Genomic DNA, 20,816 nt, shown 5'->3' with positions numbered 1-20,816 from the left:
TAGCATACATTACAGTACCATTTTCTCCACCGGGGAGGAGGGCGGGCGCTTATGGCTATAACAGAGATACCCCTACTAAAGAACTGGAGTTACAGGTAAGAAAATACTCCTTCTGTAGTAGGGGATCTCTGTGTATAGTCATAATCTAGTGAATAGAATGGCAAGCCCATCCCAACAAACTAACCGGCGGTGGAGAAAAAAAATAACACCACTACTGTGAAAACAGATTTCTTAACGAAGCCTGCCCAACCTGAGCATCTGCTCTGGCATCAGAGTCCAGACAGTAATGCTTAGCAAAGGTACTGACTGACTTCCACGTGGCAGCCCTGCAGATACGTAGCAAAGCCGATGTAGCCGCTTTGCCCCTGGTGGAATGAGCTCTAGGCTTACCCCCTAAGGTCTTATTAGCCTTCTGGTAACATAACTGGATACAGGACACAATCCACCTAGAGATGGACTGCTTAGAGGTAGAAAGACCATTCCTGACCGACCCATAGTTGGCAAACAGTTGGTCTGACCTACGAATATCCTTGGTCTTATCCAGATAGAATTTCAATACCCTCCTCACATCCAGGGAATGAAGAGACCTTTCCGCTAGAGTGGAAGGATTCTGGAAAAACGTAGGTAAAGTTATAGTCTGATTAACATGAAAATCAGAGATCACCTTAGGAAGGAACTTAGGGTGAGTATGCATCACAACCTTAGCAGCATGAAAAACAGTATAAGGTTCTTGACAACATAATGCCTTAATCTCACTCACCCTTCGGGCCGATGTAATGGCCACAAGGAAAGCCGCCTTCCACGATAAGTGCTGCAGTGAAGCCTTATGAATGGGTTCAAAAGGTTCCTTCATCAATCTGGACAGCACCACATTCAACTACCAGGAAGGCGATGGACTCCGAACAGGAGGAAACACTTTCTTCAACCCTTCCAAAAAATCCTTAATCACAGGGACCTGGAAGAAGGAAGTCTGTGACGGGCATTTCCTGTATGCAGTTAACGCTGCGAGGTGAACCTTAATAGATTGAAAATTAAGGCCAGAATGAGCCAGATGCAGGAGATATGGAAGGACCACATCTTCCTTGCATGTCGTAGGATCATAGTTCTTGGAAGTACACCAGATGCAGAACCTCTTCCACTTGTAGGCATAAGACGTCCTATCTGAAGGTCGCTTAGCCTCCTTGAGAATGTTCATGCAATCCTCAGGCAGATGCACTATCTCAGGAGCCATGCCGCCAAACCCAACAATGAGAGGTTGGGGTGCACCATCTGCCCCCCGAACTTCGTGAGAAGGTCCGGTCGGCATGGAAGTCGTAGGTGAGGCTGAAGAGACCGGTGGAGCAGATCCGTGAACCACCACTGTCGGGGCCACTCCAGAGCAATGAGGATCATCTGTGCTCTGGACTGGGACAGCTTGATGAGCACCGCCGGAATTAGGGGAATGGGTGGAAAAGCGTACAGAAAGCTGTTCGACCAGCTGATCCATAGTGAATTCCCCAGAGTCCCCGGTTGGTAATACCTGGAGGTGAAGTCTCGGCATTTTCTGTTTTCGGCAGTGGCGAGTCTGGAGTGCCCCACCTCTGGAAGATGCTTTCTAGAACCTCGTTGTTCAGAACCCACTCGTGGTTTTCTTGCACGAGCCTGCTGAGAGCATCCGCCTGAGCATTCTGCACACCTGGCAGATGGGTGGCCGTTATCGTCAGTCCTCTGGCTAGCAGCCAATGCTAGATCACCTGCGCTTCCAATGACAGGGTGCGCGATCTCGAGCCCCCCTACTTGTTGAGGTAATACATCGTTGTCGTATTGTCCCTCTTCACAAGCAAGGAGTTGGTCTGGAAGGATGGATGAAAGGCCTTCAGTGCCAAGTGAACCACTCTGAGTTCCAGGAAATTGATGTGGTACGTGGATTCCGCTGGGGACCACGTTCCCTGAATCTGTAGCTGGTCTGAATGCGCTCCCCAGCCGAGGAGAGAAGCATCCGTGATGATAGTCTGACTCAGAATGTCCTTGTGGAATTGAACCCCCTTGAGGAGATTTTCCGCTGAACACCACCATTTCAGGGACTGTATGGCGTGAAGGGACAGCCTGATCCTGTCGTCCCAGCTACCCCGCTTCTGGTCTCACTGGTCCTCCAGACATTCCTGCAGCGGCCTCATGTGTAGCCGTGCATGTGGCGTGAGGAAGATGCAAGAGGCCATCGTCCCCAGTAGAGAAGACACCATCCTCACTGTCGTAGATGGAACAGCCATGAGAGCCTGAGCCTTCCGAAGGATCGATAAGCGTCTCTCCTTCGAAGGAGACACACTTGCTGAAAGAGTATCGATGGAGGCTCCCAAGTACTGTAGGCACTGGACAGGAGTCGGAACAGATTTGGACATGTTTATGCGCAAACCCAGTTGGTTCAGCAGAACGGCCGTCCTGTTGAAGTGCAATTGCGCTTCCTGGAAGGTGGAGGCTTTGATCGGCCAGTCGTCCAGGTACGGATAGACAAACACCTTGTTCTCAGGTGCGCTGCCACCACCGCCATGCACTTCGAGAAAGTCCTGGGAACAGACTTCAGTCCAAACGGTAGTACGGAGTATTGATAGTGATTGGTGCCGACCAGGAACAGTAGGAACTTCCGGTGTTTCTGTGCAATGGGCACATGGAAGTACGCATCTTGCAGATCTATTGCGCAAAGCCAGTCTCCCCTCTGCAGCTGAGGATAAATCTGGTGCAAAGACAGCATGCAGAACTTTTCTCTGCAAATCCATTTGGTTGCTTGTCGCAATTCCAGAATGGGCCTGAACTCGTTCTTGTCTTTCTTGCATACCAGAAAGAACCGTGAGTAAAGACCCTTTCCCCTTTGAGACAGAGGGACGTCTTCTGTATCTGCCTCCACTTATAGCTCGTGCAGTTGGAACTGCGAGTGGAATCACTGGAGGGGGGCTGACGAAACAAAGATTGTATCCATTGCAAACAATATTCAGCACCCACTTGTCCTGAGTAATTTTTCTCCAAACTGCCAAGTGAATTTGTATGCTTCTCCCCATCGGAGCGGGTAACGGAAGAGGGGGAAGTAGCACCTCAGGGCCTAGACCCGGCCGGGCCTTTAGGCATTGAGAAGGACTGCTGGCCGCCTCTACCCCTCTGGCACTTCTGGAATGGTCGCTGCTGGTACTGCAGCTGCTGTTGTTGCTGCTGCCCAGCTTGGCGACCTTGCCCTCTTCCCTGGGCACCGAAACATCTCTGGAAGGGACGGAAGGCCTTCTTCTGATCTTTCGGCTTTTCCAACCCGACGGTCATCAGGGTTTCAGCCTCAGCCTTCATGCGGGCCATCTCCTCGTCCACATGCTTTCCAAAGAGCGTAGCACCAGAGAACGGCATGTTGGCGACTCTCTGCTGCGCCTCCGGTTTTAGTGAAGTCAGGCGCAACCAGGCATTAATTAATTCTGTGGCAGTATCCATGAGCTGTCAGGTGAGAGGAATCTGCAGCCGAGCTGATCACCTGGTTGGAACCCATCATGCCCTCGTTGATGATTTCCTGGAAGTCCCCCTCCTGTCCCTAGGAAGATGTTCCAGAAACTGCTGCAGGAACTCCCATAACGACCGGTCATAACGACCCAGCAGAGCCGCGGCGCTGGTGGCCTTCATGAACGTAGCGGCCGTACCGCAGACTTTCCTACCCGCCGAATCCATCAAACGGTTCTCCTTATCCGGAGGCGCCATAGACGACGGGGCAGTAGCGTGCTGTTTTCTAGCCGCAGTGAATATCACTGAATCCGGCACCGGGTCTGATCTCAAGAACGCCGGATTTGAGTCTGGGGCCCTGTATTTTTTCTGTAGCCGGGAAGGGGCAGACTTTGTTGATGCAGGAGTCAATAAGAGCTCCATCGCCGGTTCCTTGAGCCCTGGCACCATGGGGCGAGACAACTGTCGCTTGTGCAGGGTCTCGAAAATCACTGATGTCGAAGGTGTGGGCACCGTTAGCAAAATCCCCAGCTTCGCCGCCCCTCTCATCAACACCTTTTGAAATGAGACAATATCATCCACTGGGGACACTCTCGTACGTGGTGAATCTGATAAGGTGGGGGAGTATTCCCGGGCACTGGAAGAATCCATATGACAGGTATGACGTGACCTTGACCTGTCCCGACGGCGACGGGATCTTGTGGAAGAGCGGTGGTCACTTCTTGACCGGTCCCTCCATCTGGACCGTGACCTCGACCTCCGAGGCCTAGGGCAATCCACTGGCCGCACGGGAGGCAGCTCCCCCATTGGAAGTTGGGGAGGCCAAAACGGAGGCCTAGGCTGTGAAGGCCCAGTAGGCGGTGATGGAAGATGTGGCAAAGACACAGACCTTGGAGGAGGACGTGGCGGAGGTAGCGGAGGACGATGAGGTGGAGGTGGAGTAGGTTTGCAAGGAGGAGTATCCTTCGGCAACGGAGGAGGCGTAGGAGACCTGGGCCCAGAAGGCGAATAGGTCTGGAAATATGCAGAGTCTGAAGACCGAACCACTCACCTCTTCTTCTTCGCAGGCCTTGATGAGGATGTTCTTGAGGCCGTTCTCCTTTCATACGGGTCCCGCCACGAACGTTGGCTCGTGGAAGTAGAAGATTGGCTGACTACTGAGCCATGGGACACAGTCCTGGTCCTAGATCGCCTCCTTGACGTTGACTTCTCCCTCCTCGACGTTGACCTCTTCTTCAACGACGAACGTCTCGAAGTCGAAATGTCCCTTGACGTCGACTCTCTTCTCCTCGATGTCGAATGTCGAGTCGACCTCGATGGCGAACGTCGGTGTCGCCTCGACGGCGAGCGCCGGTGCCTCCTGGACCCATCTTGACGTCGATGGTGTCTCGACGTCGATGAAGTCTTCAACGTCAACCTCGTCCGAGGTCTTAACGTCAGCCCCCTCGACGTCAAAAGGTGACGTCGCTTTGACCCAGAGCCCTGGGGAGACGGGGAGCAGATGGTGGTCATCCCTCTCGACGCCGACGTCGAGGCTGTCGACGGAGATCTGTGCCATTTTCTGGCCTTGTCTTCACTGGGGAGCCCCCAACAGGCTGAAGCACGGGCAGAGGAAGAAGTCCCTCCATGCCCAGACCCACCTTGTTCCTGATGTCTTCGTAGCTCCATGCCCTGGAGCCTAATCTTCTCTCTGTCCCTAAGGGTCCTCTTGGAGAAGGACCTGCAGGCCTCACAGTCTTCAGGGACATGAGAAGAAGGGAGACAGAGGATACACACCCTGTGAGGGTCTGATTTTGCCTTCTTCCTGGCATACTCAGGACACTTGTCGAACAAGGCAGGCATATTCGACAAAAGAGTGGCAAAACTGGCCAAAAACCTTCAGCAAAAGGAAGAAGAAGCTGTAGGACGTCGAGTGAAACACTCCAAAGACTTTAAAAGTGCCAACAAATTGAGAAAAACACCCCAAAAGGGAGAGCTCAATGCTCCAGGGTTCTCCTAGCAGAAGCCGGAATAAAGAACTGAAAGTAAAAGGAGTTTGCTGTGCAACATGGGATACCAAGGGTTTCTGGAGAGTTCCTTAAAGGCACGGTATCCGTTTTCCAGACATATAATGGCAGCCTATGGGGACTTGTCTGTCGATCCCTTCCTCTCTATCATTCCAAGGATTTTGTGAAGGGGAAGTTTCTCTATGGGTGAAACTTAGCAGACTGTGTTAAATGTGATATTGGTGGAATGTCCTTTGCATTTCTAGTTGAAGTACTGGACAGTGTAGCCTTGCAGGTATAGGCTGCATTATTGTCTTTGATTTTCTCTTAAGTGTCTAAGCAGGATTGCACAGAAGACAGTTTAAGAGATTATTTTTGATTGCTCCGGGGTCCACGCACATGGGTGGGACTATTCACTAGATTATGACTATACACAGAGATCCCCTACTACAGAACTGAGTGTTTCAGTATGTTCAGACATCAAGCATGAAGCAGAAAAATCAGGGTGTATTAAGTTTAACACGTTGTGCATTATCATGTATGTACGTCCTGCCAAAATTCAAAAATCCCAGCAGATACTGCAATTTTTTAAGTGTACTCCTAGGCTGCAATTGAGCATGCTTTTCTAGAAAATGAGGGGCAACACTTTTTCCCTCATTGGTGAGTTCATAGCCCAGGAAAAGGACAATGACAAAGCCAATGTAAAATGTATTGAAGTTAAACTTGAACCAAGGTCTGCAAATCAAGGTATTTAAGCATGGGTGCAAAATCCGTTCCGCTCGTGGATTTTGCGGATTTTCAGCAAATTCGCGATCCGCGAACTCCCGCGAATTTGCCAAAAATCCGCGAATCCGCGAGCGGAACAGATCCGGGGGGCAAAAGTTCAAGCTTCATGCTTGTAACTATTTTAGAACGGCTCCAGCAAGCTGCCAGCACCATTCTAAAATAGTTACTAAGTTAGCTTCGACCACCTGCTTTATTTTATCTATTAGTGCTTCCTGATGAAGATAACTTAGTAACTATTTTAGAATGGCGCTGGCAGCTTGCTGGCGCCATTCTAAAATAAAACAGGAGTGGGGCAGAGGGCAGAAGGTCACAGAGTGGGGCAGAGGGCAGAAGGGCACAGCAACAAGTGGGGTAGAGGGCAGAAGGACACAACAATGAGTGGGGCAGAGGGCAGAAGGGCACAACAACGAGTGGGGCAGGGGGCAGAATGGCACAAAAACGAGAGGGTGGCAGTGATGAACCAGAGGGCGCATCGCGGTCTCGCACAAAAAAAAACCCCACGAACACGCAAAGCGCTCCGCGAACACGCCAAGCGCCCCGCGAACACGCAAAAATAAAAAAATCCACAAATTCGCACAAGTTTGCGAATTTTGCGGATCGCAAATTCACAAATCCGCAAATTCGCGGATCGCGAATTCGCAAAATTCGCCCATGCTTAGAGGTATTGGGCGTTCTACTCTAGCCAAATGTTAGTTTAATTTGTCATCCGTTAAGTAGATATCATCCCTATAGGACAGAGCATCAGGGTGGATGTCATAAAGACAGAACTTGTGTCGGTAAGACTCCTGGGCTGTTCTTGTAGCCCTTAGGAAGTCAGGTGTATCGCCTCTGAAAACCACGGGTGCCAAATCTAGCCGATTTGTGGCTCTCTAGGGCTAAATTGTGACTGAAAAAAACATTGGAAATGTCCAAGGTAGTTTTCTATTTTTTTGCGGACCACATTATTAATGAGTGCCGTACCATGTGTATTTTGTACTGCAAAAGCCTGTGTATCAATATTTAAATGTCGGTAATCCGAAACAATGCGATTTGAATGATACGTTTTCAAAACAGGAAAAAGAGTATTATTCATTTGAGATACACAGGGTTCAAGTACCCCCTGGTACTCTAGTTGCGAAAGAATTTCCTTAATGGGTGCCTTAGCCTCTCATTTGATGAGACCTATAGGAATAATGTGGTAAGGAGAATCCTTATCCCAACCTGTATGGTTACGATAAAGTACAGGGGCCAAAGCAGGGTTCCATTCGGAAGCTTAAGCTTGTTTGACCTTATGCAGCACAAGGTGTGAAAAAGAAGCGAAAATGACATCCTCTCCCCAGGGGCATGCAGGAACAAAAGGTGGGGGCAGTTGATCTCTGCCAAGAGAATATCATACAATGTACTTAAATTTTCTTAGAAGATTGCTTTAATGGTGCATTTAAAATCAACTTCAATTTGAATATCCAAAAGATATAGTCTGTCCGGGGGAGCTACGGAGGTGTCTGCAGTTTCAACTGTAATAAATGTTTCAGTGGCCTTTGCTACCAGTAATTGATGGAGACTCCAGCGTACTATGGTGACCTCTGCCGCACTGTCAAAGAGAGTCAGCACCCAAAACCTGTTGAGAAGTAGGGTTCTCACTGTCTGTGGCATTAGCTGTTAATGCTGCAACTTTCTTGTTTTTAAAAGAGACTTTATAAGGAGGAAGTATATCCTCATTCTTTATCTTCACTTCAGACGAGCATTGTGTTTCCCATTTCAGTTGCATGTACTCTCCTTGTCTGTGATCATATCACTCTGGTCTTTCATACTGTTGGTCAGATGAGTCCTGAAAGGAATCAGGAGAATGGGGATCAGGAATCTGATACCTGTCAGGAGTTTTAATTTTTGTGCGAACACGAAAATCGTACTGCCTCTCAGAGGATTCTGGTGGCAGAGTGCCTCTGTGTTGTCTAGGTTTTGGCTGTTGTTTAGATTTGTTGTGTGGTTTCTTAGGAAACTCACAGGTAGGCCTGGCTTCCTTGTCAGAGCTAGGATTGCCAAGCAGTGGTACTGATGGTCTGCTTCCCAAACTATTAAGTCCTAAAGATTCATATACATTAGCAAGAATGACCTGCAACTCGTTGTTGTGGTCGGCTACTGCCACCACAACAATTGCTGGCATATTCCCAAAGATGCTGCTTCACTTTTAACATTAGAAAGATTAATTTTGGAGACAAAGGGAACATTTTCTACAGATTTTATCTCCAGATCGAGGGCAGGACCTGCCCCATGCTCATTCTGTATCTGTTTGAGGACATTCAGAGGAATGGCCATCGAGGGAGTGCCATGACAAAGAGTGTAGACTGTGCCAAAAAACGGTCCCCAGGTATTTCTGTCGGCAAAAGGGAGAACCAGGTCATTGGGTAAGCACATAGTCTAAATTCAGTGCTTGTCTTTGGTCCCGTAAGGGGAAACATAGCTTTAAGTTGATCTATTTTTTTGGGCAGTCCAGAAGGGTATTTCTTTACATTTTATGGGCCGTTTGCCTATTACTAAATTAGCAATTACGGAACTGATAACATGACCGGCGGGCACTTGAGGTTGTCCTTGCAAGGCAACCCTAGCTGGTCTAGCCAGCAAGGCACGTGCAGTAAATTGGGTCATGCGTCTATATAAGAAAATAAGAACATTATATAAAGCTTGAGTCTGTAGTAAATTGATATTACCTAAATTTGAATACAGGGTATAGACCGGTAGTGCCAACCAAGTGGCCCATTTTAATACTTGTAGGACCCATTCAGACAGTGCCAAGCATGAGGGTAAGGGCACCATTAAATGAAGTCTAGTGTTCCCAGAAGGTAGTAGGAATGTCAGTAAGAGTATATGGGTGATATGCAGCAAGAACTTGTGGTATTGTGTATTCATGGAAAGTATTATCATTAACGTGAACAGCCGGGAAAGTGACTCAATTATAAAAGACTTCAAAGCGGAACGCTGCGTTAACAGCAATTACAAAAATTACAGCAGCCCCTGCATTAGGAAATCTGTGTTGCCTTAAATGCTGAGTTACCGCTAGGCGGCAATTAATGGCAAAAGCTACGGGTTGAGCCATAGCGCACCGAAAAGGTATTCAAAGCGTAGTACTATCAAAGTGCATAAACCTTTTAATATTCAAGCTTGAAAAACCATCAGAACTAGGTGCTGCCTAATAACTGTGGAGGTGAAATCCCTAGCACCACGGACGTCTCCAGGAATAGGTGCTATGGTATTGTGGACAAGCACTACTCAGGTTACCCGCAAGTACATACCAGATCAAACGTTGACGGCGCCATGTTGCAGGGACTCTGCTTTGGAACAGAACTATGCTTGGAACAATAGAACATCAGTAGGTAGGGACTGAGTCACCATACCACCTCAGTATCTATGAATCTGAGTCCGACTAGCTATAGTGTCTCATTTGCCCTCCTAGCCTTACCAGAGAAACAAGTGAATTGGCACCCCATAGCACATATCTCTCTGCCCTGTCACAGATCGCGGTAACTGGAAACAACCTTTTGCTCTCTCACTCGTACTTGTTAACAATAAGATAATCATGAGACACAAATGAAGTTTAGAATATTTATTTTAATTATTGTGCTTTGAAATGCAGTATGTGAGTAGAGGGTGAAGAACCGGGTTTTAGAACCCAGCGGCGCCAGGGGCACGCCCAATGTCTTCGGGTTCACCTGTCTTAGAATACAGAGACACGGGATACTTCTCGGTGACGTCAAAGATCAAATTTATTGGCTGCAACCAGGAACAGAAGTCTACGAAGCACAACACGGGTGGTTCGCAAGAGACTGCACAATTTTCGTATTGTGAGACATCGTCTTTTATGCCAAAAATCACATTCCTGACTAGCATCAATTATTTACGAACTGACCAATCACAAAGTGACATTGCAAAAGGTATCGCATAACGACAAGCCCACTTTTCAGTTGTCCAGCCCACCATCAATTATAAGAGAAAACCCAACATTCTCGCTCGGACAGGCCGGACAAACCCATGGCTTTAAGACCATAAGCTATGCGGATGACATCCAGCTAGTGGTGAGTCTTACACAGCTGGAGAAACAGCCTGAGACGCTCCATACATGCTTGGGAGAGGTGTTTGATTGGATGTCCAGGTCATCGCTCAAATTGAACGGATCAAAAACTGAGCTGATGATCTTGGGCCAGTCAAGTTTTACCCTCTCGCCAAGCAGCTGGCCCAACTGCATGGGCACCCCGCCCGACCCAAAAAAGGAGATTAAGAGCCTGGGGGTCTGGCTGGAGCCGATTTGTCCTTTAGGACACACGCCAAGAAGACCGCGGGCGTGTGCTATGGAATGCTCCGGTCGGCCCGTAAGGTTCTCCCCCTGCTGCCAGAACTCTCCCGGAAGCTGTTAGTCCAAGGCTTAATCATCTCACGCCTGGACTACAGCAATGCGCTCTTTCTCGGAGCGCCAGAGTCAACGTTTAAGATCCTGCAACAAGTGCAGAACGCAGCAGCAAGGCTGCTGCGGAACGTTCCGGCTAGGCAGTCAGCCAGGCCTGCTTTAAAAGCCCTCCATTGGCTCCCTGTCAGAGAGAGAGTTACCTTTAAGGCCCTGTGCATCGCCCACAAGAGCTTGCAGGGGAAAGGACATGATTCGGCCCTATAAGCCCACAAGAGCCTTACGCTCTGATACAAACATATCCTTCAGACAAAGAGAATCAGGAGAGCCCGTTCAGGTGGCAGGAGCTTTTCTTTCCATACAGCTCGCGCCTGGAACTCCCTCCCACTCTCACTGCGCTCCGAATCAAACCTTCTCAGATTCCGGAAACATCTGAAAACGTATCTTTTTCCAGAATAATTATAGCTCCTCTGTTCTCTATTAGTAGCCTGCTCTTGGTTTCTTTAAGCACTGGGATGCCCCAGGGTAACCGTGCGCGGTACAAAATTCAATAATAATAATAATAATAATAATAAAAGGACCACAACCCAAACCATAAATAGGCCATAAAAGAAGGAAGAGAAACAGATGAGAAGTAAGATAGAAGGGTGTGTGCATATACCATAAACTCAGCAATGTCCTGCTCTTTGATCTCTATCTTGACCAGCTGCCGAACAAGGAACTGGCTCAACAAGGTTAGCTTTGGGCAATGGAGTCAGTTCGCTCAGGTCATCTAAAAGTCAACTAAAGGTGTACGTGTCCCAGAGACTCGCTCGGCCGTAGTCATCGGCCTATGTGAGGGCAACCACAAAATGGCTGCCGTACACAAAATGGAACCCGAAGGTTCAGAACGAAATCCATCAATACACAGTGTATCCATCAATTGAACATGACGAAAGCACTCGTACATACTGCACTCGTTATTTGCGGTTCGCTGTTACCAAAATCGTCACGATACGAGGACCTTTATGGAACGGGTTCAGAATCACGGAACCTCAGACCCTCCTTTTGGTCTTACATAGGCAATAAACCCAAACTCATGTCAGTCGGAATCCAGGTCTATATTCATCAGATCATCATCATCCTAGTACTTAGTAGCTTTCTCTGGACAGGTCTCCTCGCACACGAAGTAGCACAAAGGCCACATATACCAGGAGTACACTGTACGCAAAGACAGAACAGGAAAAGGATAGCTAAAACCATCCCAATGATCATCAGAATCTTCTATCCCCAGGTGGATAACAATCCCCAAAACCATCCCATTAACGACCAATCTCCTTTGTCCACATGTACAGACTCGGAGATCTTATGTAGCTTGGAAATGGCTTGGTACACTGTCGGAGCGTTGTCTGGAATGAAAACGCAGCAGCTCGATTGAATCAATTTACATACCCCTCCTCTATCTGCAAGTATGACATCTAATGCACCTCTGTTCTGAAGAGTCATAAGACGATCCGACTGGAGCTCAGCAGTCAAGTTACTAAGGGCACAGGCAGTTTCATCTATGGTGGACTCAACCACTCTCGTCAGTTGTCGGATGTTCCTGCTGTTAGCCATAGGTCCTCAAAACCGCAGAAAACCCTTCAAGAAATCTCCTAATTCTTGTCCTGCAGTATCTTCCTTACTGAAGATACCTCTAACAACTCTCGTCTTGTGGTAATCTGCCGCAGCTGTATAAGTAGGAAGCAACAGGAACGAGACAAAACATGTGCCCGAGAAATCAGGGGGCAACCATGTGTACGCTCTATTGTAACAGACAAAATAGGTACCCTTAGCTGCTAAAAACGATGGGGAAGTCTGGGACGCAAAAACATACGTCTCAGTGCAAGCACTCTTCTCGAACTGAGCTCTCGGATTCTTGCCATTACCTTGCAGACAGTAATGACCCTGATGGGGTACAATCCAAATCGGAGAGGATCTTTCGCTCACTGGTTTCCATTCAGACTAACTCCATATCCAGTCACGTTCCATCCAATATACGCTAGTGTCTCATCTCTCGGGATAGTCTCATAGGAGCTCACTCCTCTAATCATGTCTACTATACCCTTAACTAGAGCACTATTCTTTGGATTGTCTTTCACAGAACGTAGGGGGTAGACTTCACGAGCATAGATGAACATCGTTCTGTATGCCCACACAGAACCATTGTAGCTGAATGGCAGACCAGGTAAGAAATACCTTTATTTATTTACTATTTATTTATTTATTTATTTATAACACTTATAGAGCGCACAAATACCAGTCGGTGTCCTGGCGCTGTATCAGTAGTATGAGGCATAAGACCACACACCCAGCAATTAGTCGTGTTCACTACTAGTTGGTGTTGGTGCAGAAGCTGAACAAAAGAGTTATTAACGAATTCCAATCTTCTAATGGACTCATGTTCGGGCAGAGGGTGAAAAGAATGCGAAGAAACAGTAGGAGAAGGCATAGGTTGTGTAGTGGTGGCAAACTTCACTTGGAAAGAGAATATAATATATCCCATCAGACTAAGTAGCATAAAAAGACATAATATCAAGAAACATTTTCTACTCATAATTTTGCACATTTTTCTCTTAAAGCTCATTCTTTCAACAGGTCTCTCCATCTCGAAAAACTCATCCTCTAACCGTGCTGTTCGCGGCAGTTGGTTGGATTTACTCAGTATACCTCTGAATGTCCTAGGGAACGCCCTAGAACAAACCAGAACCGTAGACCTTGTGTCTACACGGCAGTACGCTCTAAGTCTTTATACCGCGACCCTACAGCTGAACCCGGATGGCAGTTGGAAAAACAAAAATCGGTCAAAACAGTTTCTCAGATGGGAGAACTTAATTTCAAAAATAGCAAAGAAAAGAATTTCACTTTATTAGTCCCACGACTCTTGGTCGCAAATTATAACGGCCTTTACCAGGCAATGTCTGATCACGAAATAAAAGTTCAGGTTCAGTGGTGTCCAATCGAACTGATGGTGGCACAGCTTCTTGCAGAAGATCGTCGCTTTCACACTCAGAATTCGTCCCAATTAAACGTGCATCGCTAAAAGGCAGAAAACAAGGCACGGTATCAGTTTCTGAATCAGGAATATCCTCCTGGACCAGCCGGTCGTACGGCAGAGGCAAAAGAGCTCTCTTACAATGTACGCCGTGGATCCAGTTCTTTTTCCCGTGCACTCGTACTGCAGATCGCGTGGATAATGGCACCAAGTAGGGTCCGGTCCAGCCGGGCTGATCGTTCTTTGTCCGCTGAAAATTATTGACCAGGACTCAGGAACCAGGATCGATGGCGTGTCCCGGATCTTCAGAAGCCTGAGGCAATGTATCATGAACCTGTTGGTGTAAGACACGCAATTTAGCCGTCAATTCATACAGATAGTCAAGCAATACAGGGTGTTCAATCTCACTGAATTTGGTCGGCCATTGCACTTCCCATATGTTTGCCGGGCGACCAAAGACTATCTCATATGGACTAAGTCTCACTCGAGAATGTACAGTCATCCTAGTTGACAAAAGCGTTAATGGCAAAGCATTGGGCCATTGCAGACTAGAGCTCGCCTGAATCTTGGCCAACTTCAATTTAAGGGTGCCATGATAGCATTCTACCAGACCTGCAGATTGGGGGTGATTTGCAGCATGGAACTTCTGTCGGATTCCCAAACCATCACATACTCTCTTCATCACTTGACTCACAAATTCACTCCCATTGTCACTCCAGACCATTCTTGGCAAACCAAACCTAGGGAAAAATTCCTTAACAAGGGCTTTAGCTGTGGACAAAGCAGTATTATCTTTCAGGGGATATGCTTCTACCCATCTCGAAAAGGCACAAACAACCACGAGTACGTATTTCAAGTTGTTGCACCTCTCCATGTGGATGAAATCTAGTTGCAAAGCCTCAAACAGATACGTCGGAGGTGCGAAATGACCAGCTGGAGTTGGAGTTCCCTTACCAGGATTGTACATCAGACAAACCATACAATTCTTAACCAGATTCTCTGCACACTTAGGAATTCCAGCATTTTGCCATACTGGAGCCAACAACTTACAAATCCCTTTCGCACTGATATGAGCCATTCCATGTGCCATCGTAACTACTGCAAGCACGTACGCATCGGGTAACAACCATCGCTGATGCTCTGACAACTCAACCCAACAACCATTCGAGTCCAATTTACCCTTACTTTCTCTCCATACGCTTAACTCTATCTCTGTAGCTTCAGCCTGAATTGACTTCACACTCTCTATCGTATCTTCACACATACTTCTATCTAGAACCCATCTCGCCGGACCCGCAACATACATTTGACTCATCACATCTCTCGCCGTTTATTTCGCAACTTCATCCGCAAACGCATTACCACGACCAACATCAACGGTAACCTTCTTATGTGCACTGCATTTCACGATCGCAACTTGCAACGGCAAAGTAAGTGACTCAAGAAGTTCATTCACCAACTGACCATGCTGAATCTTCGTTCCATGAGACGTGAGGAACCCACGTTCCTTCCACAAACGACCAAAACTATGAGCCACACCAAACGCATACTGGCTATCGGTATACACAGTCACTCATTTCCCTTTCGACAACACACACGCTTTTGTCAATTCAATCAACTCTGCTGCTTGAGCTGAATTATGTGGGATACGTGCAGCTTCAACAATCGTATGCAAAGTCGTAACAGCATATGCCGCAGTCGTATCACCATTCGGAAGCTTGAAGCACGAACCATCTACCCATAAGGTACCATCACACTTTGCAAGAGGAGTGTCCCTAAGGTCTATTTTACCTTTCGTTTCCTCCTCTGTCCTAAGAAAGCAATCATGCTGTTCAGAAACATCTGTCTCTACTGAAATCGGCAACAACGTAGCTGGATTCAACGTATTGCATCTCTTTATATGCACATGACTTGCTAAGAGTGTCAACTCGTAACCTGACAATCGAGCACTAGTTAAGTGCTGTGTCTTGGTCCTATTCAACAAGCTATCCACTGCATGTGGAACCATTACAATCAACGTTCCATTACCAAACCAGTAGACTGTTGAATAGAGACAGCCGCTGTAGCTCTCAAACAACTCGGCAACGCTCTAGCTACCGGATCCAAAGTCGACAAGAAATACGCACATGGATGTTACTTATCGCCAAACTGCTGTGTCAAACCTGACAATGCACATCCCTCTCTCTCGTGGACATAGAGTGTAAAAGGCTTACTGTAGTCGGGTGTACCCAACACAGGAACCAAACACAAAGCATCACGTAATTCTGAAAAACTCTTCTGGCATTCGTCAGTCCAAGGAATAGGATTCGGAGTATCCTCAACAGTAAGAGCTAACAAAGGTTTTGCAAGAAGCGAAAAATTCGGAATCCACTGTCTACAATAAGACGTAATACCCAAGAAAGCACGCACTTCTCTCTGTGTACTTGGCACACTCATTTTCGCAATCACTTGAATTCGTTCTAGGGTCAATCTTCTTCCCTCCTTCGATAAGAGATGACCTAAGTAGGTCACTTCTTGTCGACAATACTGCAACTTTGAAAGAGACACTTTATGATGGAAGTCAGACAAATGACGCAACAACAACAACGTAGCCTCCTTACAAATCTCTTCATTATCAGCAGCAACTAACAAATCTTCGACATACTGAATAAGAGCAGCACCATCAGGTAAGACAATGGTATCAAGCTGTGTTTTCAAAGCTTGACTATAGATGGATGGACTCTCACAATAGCCTTGAGGAGCGCGCTTGAACCGAAAACTTTGTCCTCCTAAAGAGAAGCCAAAAATATCTCTACTCTCCTCGGCAATTGGGATGCTGAAGAAAGCATTCTTCAAATTAATCACCGAAAACCAGGTAGCAGAAGCTGAAATCATAGTCAGTAAAGCAGTGATATCTGGCACAACTGGAAATTGCGGAACTACAATCTTATTCACCTCGCGAAGATCGATCGCAAACATATATACAGGCGGTTGTGAAGAATCAGTACGTTTCATAACAAGCAAAACTATTGCACACATTACCTCTCGTCTCTTCAATCACACCTTTCTCAATCAGATCATAGATGATCGCTAAAAGCGCTCTTTCACCATCACTAGAAATCCGATATTGGGGAATATGTGGCAACCTAGCATTCGCTTTCAGCATCACAACATACGGTGGAATCTCCAAAAGACCCACATCATTAGGACCAGTAGCCCAAAGAGAATCAGGAAGAGAAGACAATTTTGCCGGAAGTCGATCTTTAGATAAATACATCGGAAAGATCACTCTCTTACCTAATGTAAGCTGTACTCCTGTAGGAGAACAATGTAGCGTCGCATACAATCTTTTCAACAAATCCAATCCCAACAAATTCTCACCACAACCTGTTGTCAGAATAAGGGGTGCTTCAAATTCACAAGGTCCAACAGAAAGAGACAAAGGACTAGAAATCGGATTACTAACTGGGGCGCCAGAAAACCCTACTGAAATATTCGTCAAGCCAGACAAAGGTGCGCCAGGGAGTTTAGAGTGCATAATAGAACTCTTTGCAGCACCAGTATCCAACAGAAAAGGCTCTGACACACCTGATGTATTCACTTCAACATAAGGTCCACTCTGATCTACTGGAACTGAAACAACTCCCTCTCTTTGTCTATGGCTGTCCTAGCAATCATTACCGTCCATATTCTCACCTTTGACATGGTAGTCGTCAGCATAGTACTGAGTAGTCCTACTAGACGCAGCATTCTGCTGATCAAAACTATTCATCGAATTCTGTGGAGGCAAGGAACGCGCGTTCTGGGGGAACACACCACGTCCCCTACCTCTAGGAGCTTGCTGAACACCTCGACCTCTCACACCAGAAGCACCATTCGTGCGCTGCAACAGAACCGGACAACTATTTTTGAAATGACCCTCTTCTTTACAATACGCACACTGATTAGGGCCTACAGGAAAACGCCGTTGAGAAGACTCGAACCTTTGCGAGTTTCTCTGATACTGCTGAGGTTGCTGATAATCTCGCTGATTACTACGAGGCGGATATGCTTGCTGCAAAAGAACTTTCGTCTTTAACTCTTTAGTCTTCTTGTCGGCTCTATCTTTCTCATCCTTATCCCTATTCTCATAGTACTGTGCAGTAGCCAATATCTGTGCCGACGAAGAAACAGCCCAAGAACTCTCTGAATCCTTCAACTTAGTACACAACTCAGGAAGCAAATTATGCACAAACTTATCGACAAACAACCGTTGACCACCTTCTGTACTCATGTCCTGACCACTGTGGTCGATAAACGTCTCTTCAAACCTAGTGAAGAAATCAGACACACTTTCGTCTTGCTTCTGCTTACATGCAGACAATTTATCCCAGTTTACTCGCATAGCAGGCATCAAAGTCTTCCTGTAAGTAATGATCCTACCAGGGAGTTCTGCAACTAAAGGCTCAGGTTTAGCACCACCAACTTGTCGGCCATCCGCGGCACCAATATTAATCCATGTATCACCTAACTCTTGTGCATGATCCGTATGACGTATCAATCCCCATAAAGGCTGTGGAACTACATTTCCAAACAACATGTCTATGTCGGCTAAATTCATAACACATGAGTCTGCAGTCTGTGATAATTCCTTATAGTACCCTGCAGGATTTTTACGAGGATCAGGCAAAGTCTGCTTAAGGGCCAAAACTTCAGCTCGCTTTCATGGAACATGTACCCAAACACGCTGAAAATGAGCCGGTGCAGCTACAATATCAGCCTGAGCATTGGCCTGAACTGCTTCTTTCCATACCGGAGGAACCTCTCTCATTGGATATTGTCGCGCTTTTCTCCTAACTGAAGGATCAGGCTCAAACAACGGCTGAGAAGGAGACTCGCTCCTAAACGACAACAATGTCGCAAATCCTCTCTCAACGTCGAGACCCACTATAGTTCCCTTCGCAAACTCAGACTGTACACGGAACAACTCAGACGGAGTCTGTCCCAAATCACCATCTTCCCATTCTTCACGAAGGAAAGTACACATCTTATCAAAAACATACCTCTGCTTCGGTGCTTCCCATTGACGGAAGACATCCATAACAGACTCTAAAGTATATCTTAAAGAATTAGTAACCCATTTACGAGCTAAATTATCCAATACCTCCCACTCTTCGGGACCAGGCATTTGGCTACGCAATTGTTTACGCGCTGAAACAGGGGTCATACTCAATGACCCAAAGAAAGGAGACAAAAGACCAGTAACAGTATCAGTCATTCTTTGTCGAACCGAAGGAGAAGTTGACAAAAGGACAGGAGACAAAGCAGACTGAGAGGAAACCAACGTAGGAGCAGTAGCAGTAGCAGAAGAAGTAGCAAGTACAGGAGACAAAGTTGTAGGAATTGGAGACGGAGCAGGTAGCAAAGTTGGCGGCCCTTGAGAAGGCTGCACCAGAGGAATAGGAGCCAACTGAAGAGGAGCTGGCGGCTGTACAATAACAGGAGGCAAAGCAACCGGAGGTTGCGGAGGTGCTGTAGCACTCTGCACATAAGGGGGTGGCGAACTCAACAAATGTGACATCAAAGGATCTTTCTCAAGGTCCTTTGTTGCACCTTGCTAATGAGGTGGCAAAGCTGGATAACATTTATCAATCGCCAATTTACGTTGCCTGTGCAACTGCTCACTCGCTTGTTCTTCTTCGTTATCTTTAAACTGTATAGCAGCCTGCATTATCGAGATACCCTTTTCTCTTTTATTTCTCTTCGCTAATTTAATTTCTTTCTGTTTAGCTTCCTTTCGCCAAAGGCGGAAAGAGTCAAACATCGCCGGCCGGGCTTTCTTCTTAAAGAGTTTAACTTCTAGATTATCTCAAATCTCCGTGTCATAACTACCATTTTGGGGCCACTTTAGGACACCATCCTTCCTAGTATAGAGAATCCATACTTCATTATAAGTGATGGGGCCCACGCCATGTTTCAAATAGAGCTCATAGGTCGGAGTTCCAATCGGAGGTACCGGACACAAATCCTCCAATCGGGAATCCCTATTACAACCACAACAAAATATCTTTCCAAGTCTGCTAAGACCAGGCATCTTCGCTCACTAGTCTAGCTTCAAACTTCAAGGGAATATCGAATACGATAGTCTCGCGAATACACAAGTCCCTTGGCTTTGGAGCTTGCAAGTTCCAAATCAAAGATCCCAAGGGATACCCAAAAACGAAGGACTGGGAGATGCTCCACTCATACTTAACTGAAGTATCGATCACGTCACCAGAAGACCTGTCTATCGTCTCGCTCTACAAATCGTCAAAGGGTCCAAGACAGGGCGACAGTCAGGGCAGCAGTCCTTCGTAGCCGTCGGAAAGTGGGGAACCTCGCAGCAAAGACTTTCAGACCACGACGACATACAGGGGTCGATGAAGTGGTAGGCCTTCCTCCAGAATTTTCTCTCGAAGCTCCTCACAATCTTCAGGCTTGGACCGGTACCGCTGAAGTCGACGCACGTTGGGCGCCAACTGAAGAACCGGGTTTTAGAACCCAGCGGCGCCAGGGGCATGCCCAATGTCTTCGGGTTCACCTGTCTCAGAATACAGAGACACGGATACTTCTCGGTGACGTAAAAGATCAAATTTATTGGCTGCAACCAGGAACAGAAGTCTACGAAGCACAAAACTGGTGGTTCGCTAGAGACTGCACAATTTTCGTATTGCGAGACATCGTCTTTTATGCCAAAAATCACATTCCTGACTAGCATCAATTATTCACGAACTGTCCAATCACAAAGTGACATTGCAAAAGGTATCGCATAACGACAAGCCCACTTTTCAGTTGTCCAGCCCACCATCAAATATAAGGGAAAACCCAATATTCTCGCTCGGACAGGTCGGACAAACCCATAATAAAAGGATCACAAACCAAACCATAAATAGGTCATAAAAGAAGGAAGAGAAACAGATAAGAAGTAAGATAGAAGGGTGTGTGCATATACCATAAACTCAGCAATGTCCTGCTCTTTGATCTCTATCTTGACCAGCTGCCGAACAAGGACCTGGCTCAACAAGGTTAGCTTTGGGCAATGGAGTCAGTTCGCTCAGGTCATCTAAAAGTCAACTAAAGGTGTACGTGTCCCAGAGACTCGCTCGGCCGTAGTAATCTGCCTATGTGAGGGCAACCACAAAATGGCTGCCGTACACAAAATGGAACCCGAAGGTTCAGAACGAAATCCCTGAATACACAGTGTATCCAT

The 20,816-nt window shown here is 46.9% G+C and overlaps 1 protein-coding gene across 1 annotated transcript in view; it reads left to right on the top strand.

Annotated features, from left to right (window-relative positions):
- Positions 1-4,313: 4,313 nt before the first annotated feature.
- LOC147709200 (uncharacterized) overlaps positions 4,314-20,816 on the top strand; it is a 92,256-nt gene continuing 75,753 nt past the window's right edge. The window contains exon 1 of the mRNA XM_086925896.1: positions 4,314-4,390. Within this exon, the coding sequence (XP_086782022.1) occupies positions 4,314-4,390 (77 nt within the window). The remainder of the gene's footprint in view (positions 4,391-20,816) is intronic.

The sequence above is a fragment of the Lissotriton vulgaris genome, chromosome 6 (assembly GCF_964263255.1).
Source record: "Lissotriton vulgaris chromosome 6, aLisVul1.2, whole genome shotgun sequence".
Lineage (NCBI taxonomy): Eukaryota > Metazoa > Chordata > Amphibia > Caudata > Salamandridae > Lissotriton > Lissotriton vulgaris.
This window is presented reverse-complemented; position numbering and strand designations above follow the sequence as displayed.